This window comes from Eretmochelys imbricata, chromosome 1 (assembly GCF_965152235.1).
Source record: "Eretmochelys imbricata isolate rEreImb1 chromosome 1, rEreImb1.hap1, whole genome shotgun sequence".
Classification (NCBI taxonomy): domain Eukaryota; kingdom Metazoa; phylum Chordata; order Testudines; family Cheloniidae; genus Eretmochelys; species Eretmochelys imbricata.
Window position 1 is genome coordinate 342,288,685 of NC_135572.1, and position 14,934 is coordinate 342,303,618.

The 14,934-nt window shown below is 40.5% G+C and overlaps 1 protein-coding gene across 1 annotated transcript in view; it reads left to right on the forward strand.

Moving 5' to 3' along the window:
* SEMA3A (semaphorin 3A) overlaps positions 1-14,588 on the forward strand; it is a 196,404-nt gene extending 181,816 nt beyond the window's left edge. Inside the window, exons 15-17 of the mRNA XM_077807879.1 lie at positions 539-606; positions 7,672-7,814; positions 14,133-14,588. Of these exons, the coding sequence (XP_077664005.1) occupies positions 539-606; positions 7,672-7,814; positions 14,133-14,588 (667 nt within the window). The remainder of the gene's footprint in view (positions 1-538; positions 607-7,671; positions 7,815-14,132) is intronic.
* Positions 14,589-14,934: the final 346 nt, after the last annotated feature.

The window sequence follows — 14,934 nt, forward strand, 5'->3', positions numbered from 1 at the left end:
AGCCTGGAGCTAATATATCTATTTCCCACTACTTTTCTATAGCCATCTGGCCTTGCCCCATCAGACATTGTAGTTTGCCAAGTAAGCCTCTTGCCTATAATCTAGAAGAATCCGATGATGAAGCTGGGCTATTTGATGTAATCTCCGTTTGTAGACAAGAGGGTGCCATTTTAAATTCCTTGTACTTTCAATAAACATTAAACATGCTGCACTTTGTACATGTTGGACTCTTATTAATCTATATTTCAACAGACGGATGAATTTACCCATAATCAGTATTTTTAGGAGGGCTTACTATACATGCACATGCATTTATCAATGACTGAAGCTTTCATTTGGAAGCATGAAGAATTTTATTATCTACAATGCTGTAGAATGCAGTAAAGTATGACTTTCCTTGCCCTGGTATGTTCTAGGTAATGTTGCATGCCCCAGATAACTGTAAATAACAATGCCCTTCTTTTTTGGCTTACCTAACACAAATACTTAATTTCATCTCTGAGAAAGTGAATAGCATTTTCTGATGTGATTTTCTTAGGCGTACCAGACGACAAGATATCCGAAATGGAGATCCTCTCACTCACTGTTCTGACCTGCAGCATCATGGTAAGTTATAGATATTTTGTTTAAGTACAACCAACAGGCATGTAATGTTCAGACTGTGCGTGATTGCTGTGGGAAGCAAAAGTATGAACCAGGAGTGAAACTATACTGCCCACTCATGAAAAGGTAACTTGCCTTTGGTCATTACCCTAATTTTGACTGCCTGTAATAATCAGATCAAGGATTCAGTACACTCTTATTTGCAAGCTAATAACACATTCAAACTTTTTTAAAGTTTCTGATACACCTGACATTGTAACATAGGAACAAGCTTTACATATTGTATGGGAAATGATCATATTGGCCATCATCATTGCTATCGTCAGTGTACGTGTTGCTTTACATAGAGGTGACACCCTAGCTCTTTGCTATATATAGTGATGTAACTAACCATACTGACACAGAATTGTATATGCTTGTAGTGGAAAAGAACTGTTACGTCATCTAGTTCATTCCTGGGACAAGGATTGTTTCCTGTAATATAAACAGACTGGTCTAATTTTAACTGGGATAAGATTTCTAAACTTTTTTAATCCCTTTATTTTGTTTCTGGTTGTAGAGGTGCCACAAAGGGGAGACAGAGACAGGCAAATCCCCCCACCCCTCTGGTCCTAACACATTCGGTATAATTTTGTCCCCCAACTGGGACATGCTGACTGCCGCTTCCCGCAGCTCCCACTGGCTGGGAACGGTGAACCGCAGCCACTGGGAGCTGCAGGGGGCTGTGCCTGTGGATGGTCAATGTAAACAAAAGGTCTCGCAGCCCACCAGCGGATTACCCTGATGGGACGCATGCCAAAGGTTGCCGACCCCTACCATAGACAATGGAAGCAGTGCAAGAACTCAGGCCGATAATGCTGCCAGCCCATGGGGGTGATGCTGCCTCTCATGGGCTCTGTGCATGCTGCCTGTGGGGGACAGGGGAAACCGAGGAGCTGTGGCTCTGGGGGTGCTGTGGGGGGGAGGAAGGATGCCAAGGAGCTGACTCTGGGAGTGCTGGTTCTGGGGAGGCAGCCGTAGTGGCCTGGGGAATGGTGTTACCACTGCCAGGCCTTTTTCACTGCAGCCTGTGTAGTCCCCACCCAGCAGCCCGAATCTGCCACCATCTCTTCATAACAGTGTGGGGCAGGGCTGGGCTGGCTCAGTCCCAGGAGCAAAGGGCCCAGCCCAGCATCCTAGCACATAGTGGAGGGGCAGTGGGACAGAAAAGCACCAACCCCATCCAGCAGTTCAATTTTGTGGCTCATCCCCCATTCCCCTTGACCCACGTAACTCCAGCCGCTAACCCCAGGCCCCAGATATGTCTACCCCAATCTCCTCCCTCAACCGGGGTCAGATTTTTGTTTTAGTAACTGGTTATATGTCAGAAGACAAACCTGTCTTCCCACAGGTACCCAATTTTCTGCCACACACTTCACAGCATCCTCATTCAGAGAATGAAAACTTTACTTTTTGCTTGACATGAAAAAGAACACTTAGACGATACTTCCCTCTGCTGGAGAAAATTGTCCACTGTTGGTTTGTGACATAAGTGATGCTGGTGTTGGTTAAACCAATTAATAGACTTCAGGGATATACAAAGCGGAGATGCCTGAAGATCCCATGTGTCTTCAACTCCTTATAATAACAGCAACTAATCTATGCTCACATTGCTGTATTACATTGCACTAACACTGCTTATTTCTAGGGCTGTCAAACGATTAAAAAATTAATCATGATTAATCGTAAGATTTAAAAAAATCTTGATTAATCACAGTTTTAATCTCACTGTTAAACAATAATAGAATGCCATTTATTTAAATATTTTGGATGTTTTCTACATTTTCAAATATATTGATTTCAATTATAACACAGAATACAAAGTGTACAGTGCTCACTTTATATTATTTTTATTACAAATATTTGCATTGTAAAAAAGATAAACAAAAGAAACAGTATTTTCCAATTCACCTCACACAAGTACTGTAGTTCCATCTCTTTGTCACAAAAGTGCCACTTATAAATGTAGATTTTTTTTTAACATAACTGCACTCAAAAATGAAACAATGGAAAACTTTAGCTCCTACACGACCATATTTGTAAGGCAATTTATTACAGTGCTTAACTACCCAAACAATTAGGAAGTTTCTCCCAATGTCCAACCTAAATCTCCCTTGCTGCAATTTAAGCCCATTGCTTCTTGTCCGATCCTCAGAGATCAATGAGAACAATTTTTCTCCCTCCTCCTTGTACCAACCGTTTATGTATGTAACGCCTGTTATCAGATTCCCCCTCAGTCTTCTCTTCTCCAAACTGAACAAACTCAGTTTTTTTCAATTTTTTCTCATAGGTCATGTTTTCTAGAACTTTAATCGTTGTTGCTTTCCTCTGGACTTTCTCCAATTTGTCCATATCTTTCCTGAAATGTGGTGCCCAGAACTGGACACAATACTCCAGTTGAGGCCATATCAGCATGGAGTAAAGCAGAAAAATTACTTATGTCTTGTTTACAACACTCCTGCTAATACATCCAAGAATTATGTTTACTTTTTTTGCAAGAGTGTTACACTGTTGACTCATATTTAGCTTGTGATCCACTATGACCCCCAGATCCCTTTCTGCCATACTCCTTTCTAGGCAGTCACTTCCCATTTTGTATGCTTGCAATTGATTGTTTCTTCCTAAGTGGAGTACTTTGCATTTGTCCTTATTGAATTTCATCCTATTTACTTCAGACATGTCTCCAGTTTCTCCAGATCTTTCTGAATTTTTATCCTATCCTCCAAAGCTCTTGCAACCAGGCTTAAATAGAGTACTTTCCAGAGCCCACTCCACAACCTCTAACATGCCATAAAAGCTCCAGGGGTGGTTGAAAATATTTACTGGAGCTCCACTCTGGATAGCTCCACCTGAATTTAAGGCCTGCTTGCAACCCCTCCCAGCTTGATATCCTCCACAAACTTTATGAAAGTGTACCCTCTATGTCATTATCTAAATCATTGGTGAAGATATTGAACAGAACCAGAACTAAACCGTATGGGACTCCACTCGATATGCCCTTCCAGCTTGACTGTGAACCATGGATAATTACTCTCTTGGAACGGTTTTCCAACCAGTTATTCACCCACCATATAGTAGCTCCATCTAGGTTGTATTTCCCTAGTTTCTTTATGAGAATGTCATGTGAGACAGTATCTAAAGCCTTCCTTAAGTCAAGATATAACACATCTACCACTTCCCCCAATCCACAAGAATATATGGACAATAACGATTTGCAACTTTTTATGGTATGTATTTTACCAGATGGTGAATTAAGGCATTATCAAACACCATCTAACTGTCCATTCTAGCAACCTACTAGAAAGCAATCATGTGGTACTGTATTTTTCATTTGGAAAAACCTACTCTAATCATCCAAAGTCGTATTCATAAACACTTATTCAAATACATCAACAGGAGACACATAAAGGCTGAGAGCAAGATACCCTTCATGAAGTCAAATTCAATGAGGAAACAAAGTGGGAAGTGATTAGAAACACCATTAACTTAGAGAAAAACAGTTAAAATGTCTTGACAGTGTCCTCCAGCTTTAGTTCCACAAGGCACTAGAGCTTAAAGACACTGAGTTCAAAATAATGCACATGCTGGATAGCTTCAGTTGTTTGATCTAAAGTGAAATTTCTCCCACCTGAATTCTGACTCTTTCTAGGTTGTCACATTACAAAAATTGCATTGGATTTAAACTATGGAATGTTACCAGATGCACTCACTATTGCAGCTGGAAATGTGTCACACAGTGTACAACTGAGCTACTTGGTTCTATGGAAAATCCTTCTAAGCTGTTTTCCATGTTGCACATGACAGTCTGTTGAGTATCAGATGCAGAATCAGGTTCTTCTGCATGACGATTGTGTGCTCTGGTGGTCCTTCCACCTACTCGCGCCTCTAGGCATTCCTGTGCATTCGCTACTGATTGATTCTCCCTCTTTGTGCCATGGAACTGCATGAAGATAATATCTTTTTTGTGTTAAAAAGGACAGTCTTTTACCTGTAGCTTTTTCAAAGACAGTACAGAGCAACTTTCACCAAGAGAACTCTGAGTGTTCGAGCCATTTGTATGTGCTCAGAGCAGGATACAGATAGCTTATGCACCAACCGTATCTCTTGGGTGTGTAGAGGAATTGATTTCAGAGCCACAGTAGAACATGAGCACTGTGAACCAAATATTGAAAAGTGCCAAACACCCACAAATTCCATTTTCATTAAAAGGAGTTGTTAATGCTCAATGTAACCAGTCGTTTGGTCAAATATTAAGGTGTGAATCCAGGATTTACAGTCCTGAACACATGAACCTTTCTGCTTGAGCTAAAGGACAAGTCCCCCTATGGCACCTGTAGTGGATTCATTAATCTCATATTTTTTATTCGCCATTAAATGGGGACAAAGATCCGCATTCTCCTCATGCTAGTTGCATCAGCAGTAACTCACAGCATCTCATCGAATATGGCCTTATGTAGAGGAGCATCAGTATATAGAAAAATCTCCTTTGTGTAAGTAGTTTTCCATTCTAAGCACTTCTGTTATGTCAGAAGTAATGTATTTAAAGGCAATTTATCAGGATGGTAAATTGATCTTGTCATTAGATTCACCTTGGGAATTGCGACATTCTGACAGGACTTGGGTTTGAATTTCATGGCCAACTTCATGACTTCCATAGCCTTCTGATTCTCTTAACTGCTCCTCTGAAATTTCCAGCCTTTAATTTTCCTTCCCAGCTTCTCTCCAGGCTTTTCCATCACTTCTAGGCCTGCATCCTGCTTTGTTGGCTACTCCATCATTTCACCCACCTTCTTGCATTCAGTCTATCCCAATACTACCTGACTCTTACAACCCTTCCTGCCTTCAGCACCCCTGAATCATAGAAATTGGATTTCAAAGGCCTATTTGATCAGCACCAGCCAATGCAAGATTACTGTCTACAATACATTTTCTTGGGCTATGTCCGAAATTAAATGATCTCAGTGATTGGGCTTCCATCACTGAAAGTGTGCCACAATCTAGAACAGATCTCACCATTAATCTTTTTTCCTAATATTCATCCTAAGTTTTCCTCTGGTAAGTTTCATCCCATCATTTCCACTTATACACACAGGATCACTTCACACACTATCAATTCCTTCCCTTTCTTGACATTTCTGTCATTTCCCTACTTCTCCCAGGTTCAACCCAATGCTCTACAACAGTGTTTTTGGCTGCCTTCGGTGCCTTCAATTTTCCCACTCCTTCCCTTTCTTTGCTTTCTCGCATCATGTCTCCCCTGGTGATCCACCACCACTCCAGCCCAAAGCTCTTCAGACAGTCTCCATAATGGTGCAGTTTCCAGATGAAGCCAAAAAATTGCTTCACTGAGTCATTTATTTACATAGCACCCCACTTGCTTGCTCTAAAGGTTCACAATCCAGCAGAGAAAAGCAAAGAAATACACTTTCTATCTGTTTAGTGTTTATAGACCATTTGATGTTTCATTACTTTTCAATAGGTAGGCACCAATTCCTCTCCTACCCCACTTGGATTTTGAGGGCTGAATGTCATTAAGGAAAAACATATGATTACTGTATCAACATAAGCCACAACCATGGTATTCTTTCTTAACTTCAGCTCAGCAGTTCAGCAAACAGACTGTGTTTGCGAAATAAAACAGCCAATATGATAAAGACATTGTGAAATCAAATAGCCCTTGACATAGGATTGCTTTGCAGAGGTTTTTAATTATACATTCTTCCCTGGTTAAAAAAAAATCAGATTCTTTAAAGATTTCCTATACTAAAGATAAAAAGGGTAATATGGAAACCACCACAAATAAAGGCAAAAAAAGACAGGAAACCCCATGAGATCAACAGTGTTAAATAGCTGACCAATCCCTTTCTCCCCATATATTCTCCATTATTATTGTACAATTGCCACTTAAATCCATAACATTTTAAAGAGCTAAGGTGGAGCATTGAAATATGATGCCTGACTGCCTCTGTGGTATTGGAGGAGAATCAAATGCTGTATAAGTCGTACAGCAATGTGATATTTCCAGCAAGTTGGTGGATATCATGGAGTATTGTTGTTACAAAAGGAAGTAATTTATTTAACTTTTCTCTTTCTTCCCCTCCCCCCCATAATGTCTGTTTTATTCGTCTCATTACATTTCCATAAATTATACCACCAGAGGAAATGATTAACTGAAGATTGTTTCCTCAAAAACATTATTCCTGGTCATTAACAGCTGCATCAAACTGCAATGCTATATAATCTAAACACATTATTAGTACTTGTAAAAAGCCTCATGTTTTATTACTTTGCTCCAAAGAATTGTGATCACAAAGCCCAGGAGGCATCATTATAGACATTCTAAAACTATACCCCAAATGTTCTCATTGCATACGTTTTGTCATAAAAAATGCTTGTTGTGACCTAGATATTTTTTCTTGATGTCTAACAACTAGGGTTGTGCAAAATATTCACCGTGAAATTTCTTAACTTCAAACGTTGAGGTTTTTACATTTGGTTCGACTAAAAAAAGATGCAGTGATATTTGTGTAGATAGGAACTTTGGCCAAGATTTTCCAAACTGATATTGATTTAGGGTGCCTACTTGAGACACCCTAAGGGGACTTGATTTTCAGAGTGCAAGTGCTATTTGTTGTAAGTTTTACACCCAGTTCTAATTCAGTCTTAGTCTCTGATTCTCCACTGTCCAGGGAACTTGTATAATCATTTACACCCATGCAAAGTGGGTACAAAATGTTGGCATCCTTATACACCATAGATTATGGTGCAATTCAGTGCTATAGCTCTTAATAAAGACACAACAAGCTTTCTTATTCCTGACACGAGTGTAAATATCTGTGAGAGGTGCTCAGTTGTGGTGAATCAGGTTAACTGTTGCCACCTACACCAATCTACTAATCTGGAATATCTTTCCAAGATGGAGCAATGAAACTATTTACCGAAAGAGCAAATAAATATGACAATTAGGATTTTCTTTGCTGACCATTTTCTTTTGCACTGGCTTTTATTCCTTCTTTTCTTGCCTTATAGATAACCCAAGTGGGCAGAGCCTGGAAGAAAAGATTATTTACGGAGTAGAGAACAGCAGCACTTTCTTGGAGTGCAGTCCAAAATCTCAGCGTGCTCTAGTTTACTGGCAATTCCAGAAGCCAAATGAGGACCGAAAAGAAGAGGTACGTTAGCATGAATTCAAATACGTGTGTCACCATGCCCCAATGAGTCACAGCTGCGAATACCAGATTCAGGACAAACTGCTGAGAAATTGGGCAGACTCCCCAAACAGGTGGTTATTCTATCATTAGTTTATGCCAAGCCAGTAACAAAAGTAAACGTCTATCTCACCACACTGGTTAAAAAGAAGTAAAAAATGCATACCAAACCGTGTCTTAGGCATACCAAACCGTGTCTCAACACCCAGACACTGGACTCTGTGATGAGTGGTTTCTGAAAACCAATTTCACCACATAGAGATCAGCCAGGTCATAGCCAGGTCAATAACTCAGATCTTACCCAATAATCATGCTATTGCCAATCCTTTAATACCTAATATCTAAAGGTTTATTTATAAGAGAAAAGAAAGAGGGGAGAGTTAAAATGATCAAAGAACTCATACACACACACCATTGCAAAGTTCTTGGATCAGGTTGGCTTGTACAGTCTCTGGTCCTCAGCCATAGTCAATATGTTCCTTTTAGTGTAAATCAATAGTTCAGAGATCAGAACAGGAAAGAGGCAAAATAGAGATGCTTCCAGGGCCTTTATACCTTCTCCCACATGGAGAGGGTGCTTTTAGTCTTGGTTTGTGGAAAATTACAGGCACAAAATGGAATCCAGGTTCACATGAGTAAGTCACGTGCCCTTATATGGCTTGATGATTCCTAGGACCAGCCATAATATTCTGGCTAAAGCATCCACAGAAATGCTCACCCAGTGGGGACAAGCTTCTTCTATGGTTCATTATGAGAGCTAACTGTTCTTTAATGGGCAATGTCAAGGTTCCTCCCCCACTCTGAACTCTAGGGTACAGATGTGGGGACCTGCATGAAAAACCTCCTAAGCTTATCTTTACCAGCTTAGGTCAAAACTTCCCCAAGGTACAAAATATTCTACTCGTTGTCCTTGGACTGGCCGCTACCACCACCAAACTAATACTGGTTACTGGGGAAGAGCTGTTTGGACGCGTCCTTCCCCCCAAAATACTTCCCAAAACCTTGCACCCCACTTTCTGGACAAGGTTTGGTAAAAAGCCTCACCAATTTGCCTAGGTGACTACAGACCCAGACCCTTGGATCTTAAGAACAATGAACAATCCTCCCAACACTTGCACCCCCCCTTTCCTGGGAAATGTTGGATAAAAAGCCTCACCAATTTGCATAGGTGACCACAGACCCAGACCCTTGGATCTGAGAACAATGAAAAAGCATTCAGTTTTCTTACAAGAAGACTTTTAATAAAAATAGAAGTAAATAGAAATAAAGAAATCCCCCCTGTAAAATCAGGATGGTAGATATCTTACAGGGTAATTAGATTCAAAAACATAGAGAACCCCTCTAGGCAAAACCTTAAGTTACAAAAAAGATACACAGACAGAAATAGTTATTCTATTCAGCACAATTCTGTTCTCAGCCATTTAAAGAAATCATAATCTAACACATACCTAGCTAGATTACTTACTAAAAGTTCTAAGACTCCATTCCTGGTCTATCCCCGACAAAGACCAGCATATAGACAGACAGACACACAGACCCTTTGTTTCTCTCCCTCCTCCCAGCTTTTGAAAGTATCTTGTCTCCTCATTGGTCATTTTGGTCAGGTGCCAGCGAGGTTACCTTTAGCTTCTTAACCCTTTACAGGTGAGAGGAGCTTTCCCCTGGCCAGGAGGGATTTCAAAGGGGTTTACCCTTCCCTTTATATTTATGACAGGCCATCAACTTGAATGGTCCATTCACAATGTGCTGGCTAGATTGGATGTAAACTACCTTGTGGGTGTTACCCCAAGAGCAAATACTTTTGAAATACAGGTGGATAGTCAATATTCATAGCTTCAGATACGGTGATGTTACATGGATTTAAACAGGATAATCATATTTGATAGATTGTAACTTTTCTATTGATACCTTACATGACATACTTTGTAGTAGAGTTGTTGCAATTGTCAAACAGTGGCAATATTAATGATATAAATGGTCATGTTTCAATCATACAGCATAACAACATGCAATATAGAATCATAGAAATATAGGGCTGGAAGGGACCTTGAGAGGTCATCTAGTCAAGCTCCGTGCACTGAGGCAGGATCAAGTATATCTAGACCATCCCTGATAGGTGACTGTCTAACTGGGTCTTAAAAATCTCTGGTGACAGGGACTCCACAACTTTCATTAGAAGCTTATTCCAGTGCTTAACTATCCTTAAAGTTAGAAAGGTTTTTTTGTAATAACTAACCTAAATCTCCCTTGCTGCAGTTTAAGCTGATTACTTCTTGTGGTGCCTTCAGTGGACAACAAGAATAATTGATCACCATCCCCTTTATAACAGCCCTTACCATATTTGAAGAGTGTTATCAGGTTTCCCTTGTCTTCTTTTCTGAAGACTAAACATGCCCAGCTATTTTAATCCTTTCCTCATAGGCCAGGTTTTCTAAACTTTTTGTTGCTCTCTTGTGGATTCTCTCAACTTGTCCTCATCTTTCTTAAAGTGTGGCACCCAGAACTGGACACAGTATTCTAGTTGAGTATTCACCAGTGCCTACTAGAGCAGGCCAGTTATCTACTGTGTCTCAAATATGACACTGTGGTTAATACATCCCAGAATGATATTTGCATTTTTTTTTGCCACAACTTCACACTTCAGACTCCTTCAGTTTGTGATCCACTGTAACCCTCAGATTCTTTTAATCAGTACTACTGCCTAGCCAGGTAGTCTCCATTTGGTAGTTGTACATTTGATTTTTTCTTGCTAAGTATAGAATGTTGCACTTGTCATTACTGAATTTTATCTTGTTCATTTTAGACCAATTATCCAATTTGTCACAGTTGTTTTGAATTCCAATTCTGCCCTCCAAAGTGCTGGCAACTCCTCCTAGCTTGGTATCACTTGCAAATTTTATAAGCCTACTCTCCACTCCGTTATCCATGTCATTAAAGAAAATATTGACTAGTATCAGATTTAGGAGAGACCCTTCTGGGATTCCACCAGATGGGCACTTGCAATTCGACAGTGAACCACTGATAACTAACCTTTGAGTCTGGTCTTTTAAGCAGTTTTTCTACCAACTTTATAGTAATTTTATCTAGACCACATTTCACTACTTTGCTTATGAGAATGTTATGTGGGACTGTGTCAAAAGTCATACTAAAAAAAACCCCACAACAAGATATATCACGTTTATAGATTACCCTCTATCTACTAAGTCAGTAACCCTGTCATAGGAGGAAAACAGGTTGGGTTTGGCATGATTTGTTCTTGACAAATCCATGTCGGCTATTACTTATAACTCTGTTATCCTGTAGGTGCTTACAAACTGATTATTTAATCATTTGTTCCAGAATCTTTCAAGGCATCGGAGTTGGGCTGATAATTCCCTGTGTCCCCTTTGTTTCCCTTTTTAAAGCTAGATACTATGTTGCCCTTCTCCAGGCCTCTGAAACCTCACCTGTCCTCCATGAGTTCTTGAAGATAACAATCCACCTGAATCCCAGCCCTTTACCTAAACAAGACAAGCCTTTGTTTTAATTTGCAAATGGAACCTTTTCTCTTTCCCTGTCCTTCAGCCCACTCTAACAAGATATCTCATCTCTTTTATTACCCCAATTATTCCTCATTCCATGAATCCTCAAAAGATTGTTCTGGCTTCTCAACAGGAAACCTTCACAGTCTCTTCCCTCCCTCCAAATAGCTTGCCCTAAATGAATAAAGTGCCCTCCCAGATCCTTCCTTCTGCAATCCTCACTGTAGACATGTCTAGCTTGAGATAGGGCTGAACAGACATCCTGGCTTTGAACCCTCCTGAGCCTTGGAAGAGCTCAGATCAGGAGATGAACTTTGTCTCTTTGTTTCCACTTCAGAGACACCCGTTCTTGAAGGCACCAGTACCTTTCAAGATATTGCAGATTCCTAACACTCACTGCTTGTGCAATCACCACACTCCAGGTTTTTCCAGTCAGATAAGTTCCTGAGAGGGTGAAATCCACCCCTGTGAAGACGGCAAGCACAAAGCATGTTCACACCTAAACCCCACTTAAACCATCCAGTAAGTCTTCATTGGTACTAAGATGGTGAAGTGGCCTGGTACTTGCTCTCTCCACAGGGGTGAATTTCACCTAGACTTCATTGTGTTCCTCTAAATACAGAGTCCCTAGAGTATCTGACTGGATCAGCATTCAGGCAGCCGAATAGGAACATTATCAGACCTGTTGGATCTTGCGAGGCTCTTCAAAAGTAAGTCAGATGGAGAGTCAGGAAGAGGGACCAGAAGCCTGTTAGTGGACTGAAGGCTAGGAAAGCATAGTGGTTTGTTTGTTTTTTTCATTAAGAACCATAGAAGACTTGTACACAATCAGTAGAGTTTAAGAAGATCTGAGATGTGTTACAATTAGTATGCAAAAGAAAAATCAGTGTTTGTCCACTGTGATAGTCATCATGATGCAATAAATGTCTATTGTGGACGTACAGGCACAGACCTGCTCATGTTCCATCAGCAGAACAAACAAGTAACTAAATGTTACCCAGTCCTGCCATCGTTTTTGTGTGCTGAACTGTTATTGAAAGCAATGGGAGTTTTGAGGGAAACTTGGGTCCACAAAAATAAAGAAACAGTGCTAGGTATTATTCTATATTATCACTGTTGTTAAAGGGTTTTTTTCACCAGAGTGGATAGAACTTTGGAAACTCTTCCAACTGTACTTTGGATTTAATTCCAAAGCTATCTCCTGAAGTTATCTTCCCCTAGCTGCTTCCTTAACTTTTCCAAAATTCCAATTGCCTTCCCAGCTGCTCTCAAACACGTCCATATCTCTTCTGTGCTCAGTTGACTATGCCAACATGTCACCAGGAGGCTGGGTTCAAACTGTTCCCATTCCAACCTTCTCAACATTTGCTGGGCTTCTCTTTGGGTCTCCTATATTAATACATAATAGAAATTATTAGACAAAGCTGGTCACTGAATCCAAACTACGTAGCAGTAATTGTGAAGCTTTCTGAATAATAATAAATAAAATTAGTAGTAGTAGTAGTAATAATAAAGAATGCATTACTATTAGTTTGGACCTCCATAACACATACTATCCAAGAATCTCAAACCAGTTGCCTTTATGGAGACCACTACACTGGCACTTTGCTTTTTCACAAACAACCATGGTGATCAATGTATCATTTTTCACACCTAAAGAAATGTCCACCAAGGCAAAGAGTTGACTAACCCTTCCTACACAGCACTGAAATTTTTAAAGTGAGTTTTTTCTCCTTCTGAAGTTACCACATTACATTGTTTCCTATATATAGTACCCCCAGGTGCTCAGGGGGATTAGTAGAAACACAGACATCCTCGTAGCCAGTAAGATCATATCATCACATCATTTTTAAGGGAATAACCTTTACCCTGCTGGCTAGACAGCTCTGCCTGAAACTGGAGAACAAAAATAATGTCTTCCATTGCATTTTTGTGAAGAATGAAAATTATAGGCAACTTAGTACCTGAGTCAAACAAGGAAGCCAAGGACTATGTTTTCAAACTGCATGCTAACTGTCTGGTCACATTAGGAGCTTTATATTGTTTGATTTGCTTTGTTTGCTTAGCTGGTTAAGTATTTCATTCTTTAGAATCCAATTTTAGTGGATGACACAATGGGTGTGATGCACTTTCTCTAACATCTGCATGTACACACGTACATGTGCCTGCACACACCCACACACAGCATGCCTATCTGAATCACTTACACAAATGTGAGTTTTTGCAAGCCTGCTTATTGCACTTCATAATTTTAGGCTTAATATGTAGTCCTTTCCTCATACCTTCCTCTCTTCTAGCAGCATGCTTCCCTCTGCCTGAGGGCTTTGTACTGGGGAGCACCAGGGTGGGGGTTAAAGGGTCAGATTTCACCTTCCCAACCTTGAGGAATGGTATAGAGCAGGGATCATGGCGCACCTGGTCCATGGTGGCTGGTATCATCCAGGGTGGGTCTGTTGATTCTGCACAGTTTGCATCTCCCATAACCTGCTCACAAACCCCACTAACAGAGGTTCCACTGCACACAGAGCCCCACAGCACACAGGATTGTGGAATAAACTCTCTTCCTCCCAGGATTCCTGAGTGTTTCCATGTCTATATGGAACCTTTCACAGCTACAGAGGGACCAGGTGCTCTTTCCCCTTAATATGCTTTTTTATGCCAAGTTTTCCTGCAACATGCCAGGGAACTAGGGATGGTTAGGGAAAAGTTCTGAACATTTATAAGAGATAATTGTTGAAATGTTTCCTTTTCTCCAACACAGATAAAAGTGGATGATCATTTCATCAGGACAGAACAGGGCCTTCTGCTACGGACCCTTCAGCGGAAAGACTCCGGCATTTACTTTTGTCATGCCGTGGAGCATGGCTTCATGCAAACGCTGCTCAAAGTGACTCTGGAAGTAATTGATACTGAACACCTGGAAGAGCTGCTTCATAAAGAAGATGATGGTGATGGCTCCAAGGCCAAAGAGATTTCCAACAGTATGACCCCTAGTCAGAAAGTCTGGTATAGAGACTTCATGCAGTTAATCAACCACCCCAACCTCAATACAATGGATGAGTTCTGCGAACAGGTTTGGAAAAGGGATCGCAAACAACGTCGGCAAAGACCTGCCAACGCACAGGTGAATACTAATAAGTGGAAGCACCTACAAGAAAATAAGAAAGGTAGGAACAGGAGGACCCACGAATTTGAGAGGGCACCACGGAGTGTCTGAGCTGCATTACCTCTAGGAACCTCATCCAAGTAAAAACTTGTATAGACAGATAACTGGAAAAAAATGCAATATACATGAACTTTTTCATGGCATTATGTGGATGTTTACAAAGGTGGGAAGTTCAAACAATTTCCACCAGGTTTAAATAAAATCAATTTCTAACTTTCCTAGCAGAGCTTCCCCCACCAATCCCCAGACAGAGTTTCAAGGATGAAAACTCACCCTGGACCCAGCTTATTGCCCAATGAGTTCTGCAAAGAGTTCATCAGAAAGGTTTTGCTTTCTCCTTTGCTCAAGATAGAAAAGTGTCATGTTTCATGCTGCCATTTAACAGGAAAGTAAAACA